The sequence below is a fragment of the Halichoerus grypus genome, chromosome 4 (genome assembly GCF_964656455.1).
Source record: "Halichoerus grypus chromosome 4, mHalGry1.hap1.1, whole genome shotgun sequence".
Classification (NCBI taxonomy): Eukaryota; Metazoa; Chordata; class Mammalia; order Carnivora; family Phocidae; genus Halichoerus; species Halichoerus grypus.
This window is the reverse complement of record NC_135715.1, coordinates 15,004,003-15,019,688: the sequence shown is the minus strand read 5'-3', so window position 1 is coordinate 15,019,688 and position 15,686 is coordinate 15,004,003. Positions and strand designations below refer to the sequence as shown.

The following is a 15,686-nucleotide window of genomic DNA, read 5'->3' as shown; positions in this document are numbered from 1 at the left end:
AAAGAAAATGCTTATGGAGATTTAGATGATGCTGGAATCTAAAAAAGATGTATTACAGAAGCAACAGGAAAAACCAGAAAGAGCTCAATGACATATAAATGTAAAACCTCTGATCTAGGGGCACCTGGCTGGCTCAGTCAGTAGTGTGTGTGACTCTTGATCTTGGGGTTGTGAGTCTGAGCTCCCCATTGGATGTAGAGATTAAAAATAATTTTTAAAATCTTTTAAAAAAATTCTTTAAGGGGCGCCTGGGTGGCTCAGTCGTTAAGCATCTGCCTTCGGCTCAGGTCATGATCCCAGGGTCCTGGGATCGAGCCCCACATCGGGCTCCCTGCTCAGCGGGAAGCCTGCTTCTCCCTCTCCCACTCCCCCTGCTTGTGCTCCCTCTCTCACTTTCTCTGTCAAATAAATAAATAAAATCTTTAAAAAAAAAAATTCTTTAAAAAAACAAAACCTCTGATCTAAATTAAGAGTCAAATGAAAATCTGAAAAAACATAAGCACTATTACAAGTTATTTCAAAAATATAAATGCCTCATAGGAAAACATCTAATACACAATTCAAAGATACAAAAAAAAGCTCCATCTCTATAAATCAAATTCAAATTAAAACCCTGATATTATTTTTAATCTTTGACTTAGAAAAAAAATTAATTCAAGTACTTCAAATCGACCATCAAATATGCACACAAACCGCTCCTGAGGGTCAGTTGGTCCAAAACTGGAAAACAAATTTGCCTTTCATCAGTTATTCCACTTCTGGCAACAGAGAAAAAGGAAAGACGCACCAAAATATATGGGCATGGATACGCACTGCATCATAATTAGACGTAAACTGTATTCAACAAAAGTGAAGACTGGATAGGGGCACCTGGGTGGCTCAGTTGGTTAAGTGACTGCCTCAGTCAGGTCATGATCCCAGGATCCTGGGATCGAGCCCCACATCGGGCTCATTGCTCAGCAGGAAGCCTGCTTCTCCCTCTCCCAATCCCCCTGCTTGTGTTCCCTCTCATGCTGTCTCTCTCTCTCTCTGTCAATTAAATAAATAAATAAAATCTTTAAAAAAAAAAAGTGAAGACTGGATAAATTACAATTGTTAAATATCATGTTTTGAAGTTTTAATGCCATGAATAAATGTTAACCACAGAAAATTAAGAAGGAACCCAGATTCAAAACTATTTGGGGGGAAGAAACACACTACTTGGTTTTGTAGAAAAGATGTGTATGCATATGAGTTTTAGGGGGAAGACTAAGAAACCAAAGTATCAGCAGGTATACTTGGCTAATGGAAATAAATCATCCATGGGGCACCTAGGTGGCTAAGTTGTTAAGCGTCTGCCTTTGGCTCAGGTCATGATCTTACGGTCCTGGGATTGAGCCCCGCATCGGGCTCCTTGCTCAGCAGGGAGTCTGCTTCTCCCTTGCCCTCTGTCCCTGCTTGTGTTCCCTCTCTCGCTGTGTCTCTGTCAAATAAATAAAATCTTTAAAAAAGAAGAAATCATCCATATTCCTTTCTTTTTCTGTAGTTTTAAATTCCTTACAAAAATAGAAAAATAAGGGCGCCTGGGTGGCTCAGTCAGTTAAGCGTCTGCCTTCGGCTCAGGTCATGATCCCAGGGTCCTGGGATCAGGTCCCGCATCAGGCTCCCTGCTCGGCAGTGAGCCTGCTTCTCCCTCTCCCTCTGCCTCTCTCCCTGCTTGTGTTCCCTCTCTCACTGTCTCTCGCTCTGTCAAATAAATAAATAAATAAATGTCAAATAAATAAATAAAAATCTTTTAAAAAAATAGAAAAATATATATATTCTTTTCAAAAATCCACAACAGGGGCACCTAGCTGGCTCAGTCAGTAAAGCGTGCAACTCTTGATCTCAGGGTGGTGAGTTCAAGCACCATGTTGGGCATGGAGCCTCCTTAAAAAAGAAAACAAAAATCTGCAACAATTACCAACCACCATTATGTACAACTCCTCCTAGGCCCAAGTCCAACCTTTGCTGTGAAAACACCAAAACCCCACTAAGGCCATTGGTATAGAAGTCCATAAAGCTAGTTACTGGCATCATTTGAGTAGATAACTACCAGTTCACAAGTTTAGAAAGCAGATGCAATTTGAGAAGAAAAGCAAATATCCAATAAGATGATAACTTGGTTTTTCTCTGCAAGGTGAGCCTTGTCTCCAGGGAGCACTTCCTGGCCGGGCTCACTTCGACTTTCCCGCCTGCATCCAGAGGGGTACACACGGAAATCACTAAGGCGGCCTCCAACTTTCAAATCCCTAGAAATGCAGAAGATAAATAGATACAGGATGGCAATCATGGTCAACAGCTGACCTCAAAAGACCTGCCCCTTTTTTAAAACTGGAATAACAATGCCAATGGGGGCAGTGGCTTAAAGCACAAGCCAGGCTCAACCTTCCATCAGAATCACCTGGAGCACAGGTTTAAACCCCACCCCAGAGTTTCTACATAATTTACAGAACTGGTCTGGAATGGGTGAAAGAGAATCTGCATTGCTAACAAGCCCCGGGGTGACTGATGATGCTGAAGGTGTGAGTTCCATGCTTGGAGTAAAGCTGCCCTAAAGCATGGTAATAGGTTTCACGTGCACCATCTCCTCTCCCAAGAGCAATAACTTTAAGAAAGTCCAGCCTACAAGCACAAAGGTGTCTTTGGAATAGCCTTCTCTCCTCATGCATTTAAGAACAAGTGTCCCAACAGGAGCAGCTCAGTCCAGCAGCTGCAAACACAGGCTCAGGAGCCAGACTGCCTCACTGGGGACCCTGCTGTACGGTGACACACAGCTGTGTGATCCCAGGCAACTTAACTTCTCTCCGCTTCTGTGCCATCAAGTGCAAAACAGAGGTAAGAGCTCCTTCCCCTGCAGCAGGGAAGCTGGAAACGGTGCCTACCAAAGTCATCAATCAAGAGTCCTCACCTGCCCATTTTCATGCACACACCTTGTGAAAAATCCATAAATAGAAAGTGCTTCCAGAGTTCCTTGCACTGCCTGAAGTTACAGAGATGTTCGCCTACTTCATTATTATTTATGATAACCACACCCAAATTCCTTCTTCTACCCATACACTTTCCTTGAGAAGGGCCCAAGGGCCAAGAGATGTCCCCACACACACTGAATACACCACAATCAAAACAAGCCTAAGAGAGCACTACTCTCCCCCTCGGGATCTCCTAGGCTTTCCCATAAAAAAGGTTAAATATCAGAATGTGGGAACTTTGATTAAAGCCTTAGGGTTAGTTTAGGGTCAAGAAACAAAAGATCTAATCATCAACCAAGTGTAATTAAAGCCCACAGGTTCAGGCCCACCTAGTTCAGAGTCCCAGCTAGGACATGGAAAACCAGCCACGAGCTTCACCTCCCCGAGCCGTTTTTCACCTGTGTCTTCTCCCAGCTCAGGGACCCTCCAGTGATTTTAGGGCCATAGGACTCCTGGACAGGACCACCCGCATTAAGACCATGGATCACTTCTCTAAAAGCTAGAGATCCGGAGACGACTCCACAGGCTTCAAGGATCCCAACTCCAGAGCGGTCCTCAAAGGTGGAAATGGGAACAATTGCAAAAGGGAAAGCGGCTGTGCAAAAACATACTCCAGCTGTGGTTATGTACGTCCCAGACAAAAGCAAAACGTGTTCAAGAACAGTGTTCCCATTCATCAAATAAAAACCACAGTGAAATGAAATCTGCCACTAGATACCAGGACACACCGTGTGAGACGCACGCGGACAAAGGGAGAGAGCGAGACATGGTCACAAACACAGGGAGCCCGGTGGAGTTTGCAACTCAGAGTCACATAAGGACTATCGGAAGAGGTGGGGACGCTGGGGGGGAGGGGGGCGGATGGCAATGGTCCAGGGCACTAATTAGACAAGGAAGCTGTTCAGAAGCTGCTTGCTTAGGAAGAAAAAGGTGCAGCTTTAGTTTATGAGAAGGGCGAATCCCTGAGCGGTACTGGGGAAGTCGGCTAAGGGTGGAAGGGCCGGGGGCGGGGGGCTCCTGCCGGTTCTCCCTCGCGGCCGTAATTCTCCCCGGCCAGCCTCGGTTCTCCCCCTCCCCACACCCTGCTCGCGCTCCAGGGACTGCAGCTCCGGCGGATGCTGCCTGCTCCGGCTCCTCCCCCCCTCCTCCTCCCAGACACTGGAGGCTAGCGGGGCCGCGAACGCCAAGGCAGGGATCCCCCTGAGCCCCCGCCCCCAGGTCCCCGGCTCCCCTCCCCGGCCCCGCTCCCGCCGGGCCCGCGCGCCAGGGCGCCGGCGGGGACCACGCGGCCAGCGTGGGGTGGCCCCACCCACGGCGAGAAGCCGCGCGGTGCCGGCTACCAGCGCTCCCACGCCACGACCCTCCAGCCCCAGAAGGCGCCGGCAGCCACAGGCAGGCGCTCGGCGGCGGCGGCGGCGGGATGTCGCAGCTCGGGCGGGGCGCTCACCAGAAGAACACGCGCGAGCAGAGGTTCGCGTTCTGCAGCGGGTTGGGCTTCACCTCCGCGTACACTGGCAGCATCTTGCCGCCGGGGTCGCGCCGCTCCGGGAGGCGCGGGCGGGGATGCTGGAGCTCCGGCGGGCGCGCCGGTCCTCTAGGCGGGAGCCCAAGAGCCACCCGCTTCCGGGAGCGGAGCGCGGCGGCCCGCCCCCTTCCCCCCCACCCCGCCCCCGGGCCGCGCTGCTCCGGCTGCTGCCGCCGTCGGGAGCCGGGAGCCGGGAGCGACGCGCCGCTTGCGAGGCGGCGGGACCGGGGCGGCGGAGACCACGCGGCGGGTCCCGGCTGCAGGTGCTAGGCGAGGCCGCCGGCGGCGTTCGATGTAGGCGGGTAGGCAGAGCTCGCGCCCCCAGGGTCCGGCGCGGAGGCGCCCACGTGCCCTCACCTGGCTGCAAACTTGGCAGAAGTTCGCGCTCGGTGCCAGAGCACCCGCAGAAGGTGCGGGGGCGAGGCGCCGACTCTGCCCACCCAGCCGCTCGGAAACGCCCCCTGGGCTGTGGCTTTCAGAACACTTGGGAGAGCTGCCAGACCTAAAGTGGCCTTCTGGGCTTGCTGCCCTCATCAGGACCAAACAAGGGTGCTGTGGGAGGTTCTCCAACGTGAGAGCCAAACATTTGACCTCGGGCAAGAGCAGGATTGAGCACAGATTATCTTTGCAGAGCTGCGAGACCTAAAGAAAGGTAACAGAGGATTGAAAGAACTCCTCTGATTTGGGAAGAGGAATGCACGCCGTCACTTGGGGCAGGCTTTTTGCAGCTCACATGTTGCATTGCACGGAGGAGCTCCAGTCAGCTTTTTACTGCCCTCTGAGACTGGCAAAGGCGGATATGGAAAGAAGAGAGCCGGCCTTATGATTTCTTTCATCGTGCCCTCAGAGCCTAGCAGAATGTTCAGTGGCCAACAGAACATATGTTACAGAACACCGGTCATGTGCACTGCTGGGGACCTTACCTCACTTCTAACTCTAACAAGGCCAGAGTCAAGAAGGTGTTATCCCTATTTTCCAGATGAAAAAGATAAGGCTGAAGGACAGAACTTTTACATCGTCTTAGAGTCAGTAAATGATGAGACCCGACTGGGACTCAGTCAGAGTCCAGCATGGTCTGTCCCACTGGTGATGGTCAGTGTGCGGGAAACGTGCCTGGGTGGATGAATGAGTGATTGCAGGACTTAATGAACAAAATCTCGGACTCCCACTCAGAAGTCTTCAGTTGTTGTGTGGTTATCTTACCAGTGCTCAGCAGCTTCTCTTCCCTTCAACGCTAAATGAAGAAAAAACCAAGTACTTAGAGCAAGATCACTTTAAAAAAAAAAATTATTTGGTGAATTCTACCCCCAAGGTGGGGCTCAAACTTACCACAAGAGATCAAGAGTTGCATGCTCTACATACTGAGCTAGCCAGGTGCCCCAAGATCATTTTATTTTTTGATAATTTCCCATTTTCCGTGGTTAAGATGGTGTTATTGATAATGGCTCTTTGGTTACCTGAGGGGAGTTAGGTGGGTGAGGAGTGAAATAGAAGGAATTAAGAGTCCACTTACCATGATGAGTACTGAGTAATGTATATAATTGTTGAATCATTATATTGTACACCTGAAACTAATATAACACCATGTGGGGCGCCTGGGTGGCTCAGTCAGTTAAGCGTCTGCCTTCTCTCAGGTAATGATCCCAGAGTCCTGGGATGGAGTCCCACCTCAGGCTCCTTGCTTAGTCGGGGGTCCGCTTCTCCCACCCCCTGCTCGTGCGTGTGCGCTCTCTCTCTCGCTCTCGCTCTAAAATAAATAAAATCTTTTTTTTTTTTTTAAAGATTTTATTTATTATTTGACAGAGAGATAGAGAGCACAAGTAGGCAGAGAAGCAGGCAGATGGAGAGGGAGAAGCAGGCTCCCCGCAGAGCAGGGAGCCCGATGCGGGACTCGATCCCAGGACCCTGGGATCATGACCTGAGCCGAAGGCAGCCGCTTAACCGACTGAGCCACCCAGGCGCCCTAAAATAAATAAAATCTTAAAAAAAGAAAAAAGACACCAGATATTCCAAGGGCACATGTTTCAAACTATTTTTTTAAAAATGTCTTTTCAGTTTCTGTTATGCGAGATGAATAAGTGCTGGAAAACTGGCACAGAGCAATGTGACTGTCGTTGGCAATACTATGTTGTATACTTGAAATTTGCTAAGAGAGTAAATCTTGGGTGTTCTCAAAAAAAAAAAAAGAGGAAATAGTTAAGATGTGAAGTGATGGATATGTTGATTGGCTTGATTAGAAATATTTCATACTGTCAATGCCTAATGAGTCATCAGGTTGTACACCTTAAATATATACAATTTTTGATTGTCAATTGTACCTCAGTAAAGCAGGGGGGGAAATGGCTTTTAAAGAAAGCCTCACTGTATTCAAACATTTTTTTATAAGTCAAACGTGTAAGAATGGCAAAATGTTGATAATTTTTAATTGATAGGTGATGGGGGTTTATTATACTATTTCCTTGAAATTTCATGTATGTTTGAGAATTTCTATTACAAAAAGGAAGACTATTAGGTCTGAATATTATAAGAAAATTATGATTATTCAGTTACTGCCTTTCTGTGTTAGCTCTTTCTCAGATAATGCAATCTATAAATCTAAATAATCAGCCCTCCCCTTATTACAGCTCTCTTTGAAACTCCCTGAATTTTCCAGCCCTGTAAATGCTCAGCTACCAGGTCTAGTCAAAAATGAAGACCCTGGGGCACCTGGGTCTTACTGTCAGTTAAGCCTCCGGTTCTTGCTTTCAGCTCAGGCCCTGATATCAGGGTTGTGAGATCAAGCCCCAAAGCGAGCTCCACACTCAGTGTGAAGTCGGCTTGAGATTCTCTCTCCTTCTGCCCCTGCCCCTCTTTCTCTCTCTCTCTAAAATAAACAAATAAATCTTTAAAAAAAAGTTAAGTGTCTGCCTTCAGCTCAGGTCATGATCCCAGGGTCCTGGGATGGAGCCCGGCATCGGGCTCCCTGCTCGGCGGGGAGCCTCCTTCTCCCTCTCCTACTCCCCCTGCTTGTGTTCCCTCTCTCGCTGTGTCTCTTCTGTCAAATAAATAAATAAAATCTTAAAAAAAAAAAAAAAAAGATGAAGACCGTTCACTAAAGTTAGAAGTCTAATGACTTCCCTTGTCACCCTGCCCCAGGCCACTCTCTCCAGCCCCTACAACTCTCAGAACGATAGTTAGCAGGCTCCAAATTGCCAAAAACACTCAGTTCCTTCAGCTTCTGCTGAGTTTTTTTTTTCTTTTTAACTAAGATCTTTTGAAACCTTTTACCATTATTTCCTATACATGAGCTAATATGGGATTTAGAAGGTTGACTGAGAACCAGTGTTGCATTATAGAGAGAAGACTGGATTCAGAACCAGGGGACCAAGGAGCTAGACTTTTCACTCATTACCTAAACTTCTTGACCCTTGTTTTTCTCAGGTCTAAAACAGGAGTCAGGGGCGCCTGGGTGGCTCAGTCGGTTGAGCGGCTGCCTTCAGCTCAGGTCATGACCCTGGAGTTCTAGGATCGAGTCCCACTTGGGGCTCCCTTCTCAGCGGGGAGTTTGCTTCTCCCTCTGACCCTCCCCCCTCTCGTGCTCTCTCTCAAATAAATAAATAAAATCTTTTTTTTTTTAAGTTTTTTTTTCATTCATTCAACAAATGCTTAGTGAATACCTTTTCAGTATATGACCTCTAGGCCAGGCACAGAGCTTGCAAAGCTTGACCTGCACATGTTTGTTACCTTAAATAAATAGTTCAATACTATAACTAAATAGGCAGTAAATGTTGGAGAGGATGTGTAGGAGTTGAAAGCTTCACACATTGCTGGTTGGGATATAAAAATGTACAACTGCAAAATTGCATCACCCAGGAATTGCACTCCTCATATCCATTGGTTTGGAACCATCCCAAGAGACACAGCCCCCCCCCCCCCAGTATAAACTAAAACTGGCCACTGTGCTTACAGGGCAGGGAGAGACCCAAGAAAGAGGCAGTGTTAGTAAGCGAAGAGAACTTACATACAAGGCTTGTCTTGGGTGGCAGCAAGACAAATGCAACCCCAGACACCAGACAAATCTTAACTAGGTTCAGTCACATAGAACATGCAGGTTCTCTCAACACATCATTATCTCAAGGCTATGTCCCCGGGGCAGCCTCTGGCAGTGGGAAAAGCAAGTGGGGCCCACATTCCAAGGACAGGGAAGGGGATGAGGAGACTCCGATTGCTGGGGTGCAGCTCACGGGTCAACTGGCGGTCATGTCTTTTCAATGACATACCCCAACACTATCTACCCAAGATAAATGAAAACATATGTCCACACAAAAACTTAAATACAAATGTCATAAGCAGCATTATTCATAAAACCCAAAAAATATATGTTGGGGTCGGGGGCAGTGAGAACCAAATGTCCATCAATTCACCAACTGAGGAATGGATAAATAAAATATGGTATTACATACAATGGAATATTATTTAGCATTTTATTAAAAGGAATGACACTAATGCATGCTATAACATGGATGAACATTGAAAATATTATGCTGAGTGAATGAAGTCAGTCTTTGACTAGTGAGGAGGAAGAGCAAACATCTAGGGGGGAGATTCCATCTTCTTCCACTTGATGATTTATTCCCAAACCTCAGAGACATGATGCAAATTTGTGCCTTTACAAACTCTAAATTACTAGATGGTCCTCAGGATCCCTCTCAAATATCCAAAGCATCAAGTGTTACATCTGCAGGAGGTAGAAGCGCTAATAATGGCCCAGCTGAGACAGTGCTGCTCTGGAAACATTTTTCTCCCAAGAAATGCGGGACAAATGGCGTTCACACTTTAAACATACTCCCGTGGGCATACACAGTTGAGCACAATTGCTGCATCAGCCCACCTTCTAGGAAGTCTCCACCTCCCTAACCGCAGGGGTGGACACCCAAGTCAAATTTAGCCAATCATAATATGCCATGGCTATGGCCAGAGGGGTGGGCCCAGAGACAAGTTCATGGCCCAAACCAGTCAACGGGCTTTTTCTCTTGAGATTTTTTTTTTTTTTTTTTTGCTGGAGCTAGAAAGGGAAAACCTCACTTTCCTTTTCCGATCAGGGAGTTAAAAAGATATGACCCGTAACTGCTGGTAGCCATGTCTCCCTAGTACATGGAGAGGCCTGAAAGAAGAAAGCAGGTACCCAAACGAAAGTCGCACAGTCAACAACTATTTATTAAACACCTACTGTGTGCCACGAAGTGTTCCAGGAAGTAGGGATACATAAGGACAAGATGAGTAATACGAAGGACAGTCTTGGTGGTATCAAATCTCTGGGGTTCCTGAAGCTGATAGGATCCCTACTGCTGTGGCAGGAACTATCACTCTCCACTTCACAGCCTCTGACCCATCTCCAGGTCTAAGACAGCTACTCTGCTTCAAAGTCTTTTTCTGGCTAGGGAAGCACATTGGGCCCATATGCAAGGCAAGCCAAAACCCTATCATCAATCCCCAAATGATGGGGACCTGGAAGATGAATGCTGTAGTCTCCTCCTCTGACAGCTGAAATAATTGTCTCCCATTGCTGCCCAGCAGGATAGAGCCCAGCTGCCTACCAGCAACTTGCATGCCAATATGCCCCTTCTTGGCCTCCTCCTTTCTCTGTCTCACTTCTCCACTCCCTACAAATGTCCTGGGATCTCCTCCAAAATAAACTACATCCACTCAAGTCCTCATCTCAGGTTTGCTACGGTGGGAACCCAAACGAAGTTACCTTATCAGAAATGCCCTTCTAATCACTGAAAAACATACTCATTGCCTTGCAGAAGTCTTAACAAATACCGTAAACCCTGGGTTGTCCCATACAGCAGCACTAGTCACACTATTCTGAAGACTGAAAATGCATGTCATCCAAACTGAGATGTGTCGTAAGTGTAAAAAATACACAGTCGATTTCAAAGACAATACAAAAAATTGTTTAATGTCTCCTTAATGACTTTTTTCATGTATTACATATTGAAATGATAATGATATAGTTTTGAATGTAGGTGTGGTCCAGAGCCAATAGCCAAGAAAGAATTCTTGAGACGTCTTTGGTGCAAAAAGGTGATTTTATTTATTTTTTTTTAGGATTTTATTTATTCTTTTGAGACACAGAGATACAGAGAGAGAGACAGCATGGGCAGGGGGAGAAGCAGAGGGAGAGGGAGAAGCAGACTCCCCGCTGAGCAGGGAGCTAGACATGGGGCTCCATCCCAGGACCCCAGGATCATGACCCGAGCCGAAGGCAGACGCTTAACCATCTGAGCCACCCAGGTGCCCCAAAAAGGTGATTTTATTAAAGTACGGGGATGGGACCCATGGGAAGAAAGAGATCCACTGGAAGGGCACCTGGGGGGCTTAGTCGGTTAAGCATCATGATCCTGGGGTCCTGTGCAGTGGGGAGCCTGCTTCTCCCTCTCCTGCTCCCCCTGCTTGTGCTCTCACGCTCGCGCTCTCTCTGTCAAATAGAAAAATAAAATCTTAAAAAAAAAAAAGAGAGAGCTGCACTGGGGTTGTGAGGAGCAATTGATCATATACTATGGGGTTGGGGGAGGTAAGGAAAAAGGGAGGTGTCTAAAAGGACTTTCTTTTTTTTTTTTTTAAGATTTTATTTATTTGTTTGACAGAGAGAGACACAGCGAGAGAGGGAACACAAGCAGGGGGAGGAGGAGAGGGAGAAACAGGCTTCCCGCTGAGCAGGGAGCCCGATGCGGGGCTCGATTCCAGGACCCTGGGACCATGACCTGAGCTGAAGGCAGACGCTTAACGATTGAGCCACCCAGGTGCCCCTAAAAGGACTTTCATATGCTAAAGAAGACCCTCAGGATACTGAAGGCCTTGCTATTATCAAGCTGTTTGTTTTTCCTTCTAGCAAAACATTAACATTTTAATAGTTGGGGGTTTCCCGGAAGAATATCACACATATCCCACCCAGGAGGGGGTGGGGGGTGTCAGCTTGTGCTTTGTCCTCACCTAACTCCCTCATCAATACTATTTTGGACACACTGGTTTAAAAATATCTTGCTAATACTGATTTCAATTTCACTCATTGTTTTTACTTTGTAAAGTGACTACTACAAAACTTAAAATTACACACGTGGCTCACTGTGTATTTCTGTGCACAGCATTGTTGTAACCAATGGATAGGTTCTAATATCACTAATTTCTCTCCTCCTCAGAAAACAAATGAATAAGATTCATGCTATTACACAAATGACCTTGAAAGTGCTCTAATTTGTAAAATGAAGTCATCCTTAGGCTTCAGAACTTTTTTTTAAATTTTATTTATTTATTTGACACAGAGAGAGAGAGCACAAGCAGAGGGAAGGGCAGAGGGAGACGGAGAAGCAGACTCCCCACTGAGCAGGGAGCCCGATGCAGGGCTCGATCCCAGGACCCTGGCATCATGACCTGAGCCGAAGAAAGACACTTAACCCACTGAGCTACCCAGGCGCCCAGAATTTTCTTTTTCTTTTTTTCCCCAGAATTTTCTTAATAGTAATGAAATACTTGGGGCACCTGGGTGGCTCAGTGGGTTAAGTGTCTGCCTTTGGCTCAAGTCATGATCCCGGGACCCTGGGATCAAGCCCTGCATGGAAACCCACATCAAGGCCTGCATCCGGCTCCCTGCTGGGGGGGGGCGGGGGAGTCTGCTTCTCCCTCTGCCTCTCCCCTGCCCATGCTCTCTCTCTCTCTTTCACTCTCACTCTCTCAAATAAATAAATAAAATCTTTAAAAAAAATAGTAATAAAATACTTGTATCACTTCCCTTTGGATCTTAGTCATACCTACATTATGACACTATCGTAAAGAGCCACTAATGGAAACAATTAAAACAGCTCACAAAGCCTATTTGGGAGACCATTTTTTACTTGGTCATTCTTTAAGATATGATAATAATATTGGAAGCTCAAGTTATTTTGCTTTCAGTCTTTTGGAAAACCAATCCATTACTGAGATAAGTTGTCCAGAAACTGCTAAATTTGATAACGATGTCTCCAGAAAAAGATACACCTAAAAAGATGAAATCCCTACTTCCAGCAGGCTTGCAGTCTAGAAAAAGAATAGGTAAAAAGGAAAGTACAGCAAAATAATACAAATAATAGATATAGGGGCGCCTGGGTGACTCAGTCGGTTAAGCATCTGCTTTCGGCTCAGGTCATGATCTCAGGGTCTTGGGATCGAGCCCCCTCTCCCCCCCATGGGCTCCCTGCTCATCGAGAGTCTGCTTCTTCCTCTGTCCCTCCCCCTGCTCCTTCCCTCCTCCCCCTGCTCCTTCCCTCCGCCCCCTCACCTGTGCCCTCTTTCACTTGCTCTCTCTTTCAAATAAATAAATAAAATCTTTAAAAATAATAATAAATATAAATATACAAATATATCTGTTCTCACCTATCAAATTAGCAAAGATTTTTAAAAATGAAATATCCCATTTTGGGGCACCTGGGTGGCTCAGTTAAGCGTGGGACTCTTGGTTTTGGCTGGGGTCATGATTTTAGGGTCCTGAGATCTAGCCCCGCGTAGGTTCTGCACTCAGTGTGAGTCTGCTTGAGATTCTCATTCCCTCTGCCTCTGCCCCTCCCCCCTCAAAAAATAAATCTTTAAAATCAATCAATCAATCATCTATTATCAACCAATCATGAGTCACTTTTAAACAAATACTTTTTGCATTCCTACCATACAGCAGATTCCCTTCAAAGCACTGAGGGTCAAGTGGTAGGAAATAGAGAGTAAACAATCAGTAAGTAAGTACATGAATGAACAAGATAATTTCAGGTTTGATGAGGACTATGCAGGAAAATTGGCAGTGAAAGAGAGTGCTTGGAGATGGCTGGCGAGCGGATTTACTTTGGGCAGTTAGGAACACTGCTCAGAGGACAGACTTGAGCTGAAACATGAAAACCAAAGCGCCAGCCTTGTGCAAATCTGGGAGCAAAAAACCAAAAATCCAAAATTAAAAATCCATGGGTTTAGATAGTATAACATAGGGAGAGAGTGTAGCTTTAGAAAAAGATGAGAGAGAGAATTCTTCTTGGATCCTTAAGAGAGGGGAGGACACACAGCAAACCACCTCTCCCAAGAGTGGGGAGGCAGACAGGTGAATACTGGGTGCCCAGGCTCCCCTGGCCAGAAGGGGCAGGGAGACACCTGAACCCTAGCTTATGAACTGCTGGAGGCTCAGTGTGGACAAGTCTGAAAGTTAAGAAGTCCAGGGGGACCCAGTCATGGAGGGACCCCCACAAGATTGTGAGATTTACTTCGTTTTACCAGGTTCCTACAGTTCGTATCAGAGAGAAATCCCCTCGGGCTTCCTGCAGGGGGAAGGGAAAAGGAGCCATTTTTGAAATATACCAGAATGCTCATATCTTTTTTTTTTTTTTTAAAGATTTTATTTATTTATTTGACAGAGAGATAGAGAGAGAGCACAAGTAGGCAGAGAGGCAGGCAGAGGGAGAGGGAGAAGCAGACTCTCCACCGAGCAGGGAGCCTGACGCGGGGCTCGATCCCAGGACCCTGGGATCATGACCTGAGCCGAAGGCAGCCGCTTAACCGACTGAGCCACCCAGATGCACCCAGAATGCTCATATCTTAACAAGGCCTTGCCTCTAGAAGAAACAAAGATGAGAATTACATCCAACTTCCTAGGAACCACGCAAACAAAGAGAATGAAGTGAAAATGTGAAGTGCTGAGAAAAGACAAAGAACCAACCTGAAGTTCTGTACCCTGTGAAATGTTCTTTTAGGAGTGAAGGAGAAATAAAGACATTCTCAGACAAACAAAAATGGGGGGATTTTTTTTTTGCCAGCAGTCCTGCCTTGCAAAAAATGTTAAAAGACGTTCTTTCGAGAGAAGGAAAAAAATTGAGGTCAGAAACTCAGATCTACATAAAGGAAGAGCGAGGAAGGAGTAAGTAAAGGGACAGTTGTACAAGGGGAAGAGATAAATGGAACTGCGAGCTTTGCACAGATGACCACCATGGAAGCACACTGACAAAAGGCCTATTTTAAGAGTAGTGGTTAAAGCAACAGAGAAGTGGCGAGGGATTCTAGCAGAGAGGGTGTTAGCCATTTCTCCGCCTTCACGTCGCACTTGTGGTGATCACATGCTGTCTATCACCTCATCTATGGACTCAGGATCAGACAACTATTTGACTTGGATATTGATTCATTTTTACAGCACTCATGGCTAATACCTTTTATTGACTCAACTGTGGATTCTGCATTCCTAACGTTTGACTATGCCTAAGCTCTAGTGAGTAAGATGGGGGTTTTTTCTTTTTCTTTCTTTTTTTTTTTTCTTTTTTTTTTTACTTCCTACAGTGGATTTCACTAGATTCTTCCTGGTAATGGTTATTTTACCACTGACCACAGTCTGCAAGAAGGAGGAAATGAGATTAAGGTAGTGGTTTTGTATTAGAAGCAAGTGAAAAAGGACAGTTGGCCTTTTGTCCAAGGCTGCTAGTTTTGCTAAGAAAGCCTGGTATGTTACCTCTTCAGATAAGCTAGTTTATAAGGACACATTTAACTCATGTCAGGTATCTATGCAAAGTTCGGAATCAAACTATGTGGTACAGCTTGCTAGTACCCAGGAAGAGATGCCACTCTCTCTAAACTGAGACCAAATTCTGGACCAAAAGTTACTACATGTTTCATCAACTGGGATATACGTGTGCAATTTTTCATTTTTCAACAGCCAGACTACTTCAGTCTTTATTTGTCAATCAAAACAGCCAGGGAGACTCTTTCTAGCACCCAGCTGTGTGTGCTATAAGACCTCAACCTTTACTCTGCTACCCTAAAATCATTTTTCTTTTTCTTTTTTTTTTAAGATTTATTTATTTATTTATTTATTTGAGAGAGAGAGCACACATGAGCAGGAGAGGGAAAGGGAAAGAATCTCAAGCAGACTCCCTGCAGAGCGCAGAACTCAGTGTGGGGCTTGATCTCATGACCCTGAGACCATGACCTGAGCTGAAATCAAGAGTGGGATGCTTAACTGACTGAGCCCCCCAGGCGCCCCCTAAAACCACTTTTCTTATTTGAAATTTAGACTTTCATCCAGGAACTGAATATCAAACATTGCCATCCATCCCTGCCTACCAACTTGTTCAGTTTCTATAAAACAACCATTTCTGCACTATAAATACAACACTTGTTTGCAGATCCATTTG

The 15,686-nt window shown here is 46.0% G+C and overlaps 1 protein-coding gene across 1 annotated transcript in view; it reads right to left on the bottom strand.

The window, feature by feature from the left end:
- ABCC4 (ATP binding cassette subfamily C member 4 (PEL blood group)) overlaps positions 1-4,554 on the bottom strand; it is a 241,638-nt gene extending 237,084 nt beyond the window's left edge. Inside the window, exon 1 of the mRNA XM_036080095.2 lies at positions 4,438-4,554. Coding sequence (XP_035935988.2) covers positions 4,438-4,511 — 74 coding nt within the window. The 5' untranslated portion in view covers positions 4,512-4,554. The remainder of the gene's footprint in view (positions 1-4,437) is intronic.
- Positions 4,555-15,686: the final 11,132 nt, after the last annotated feature.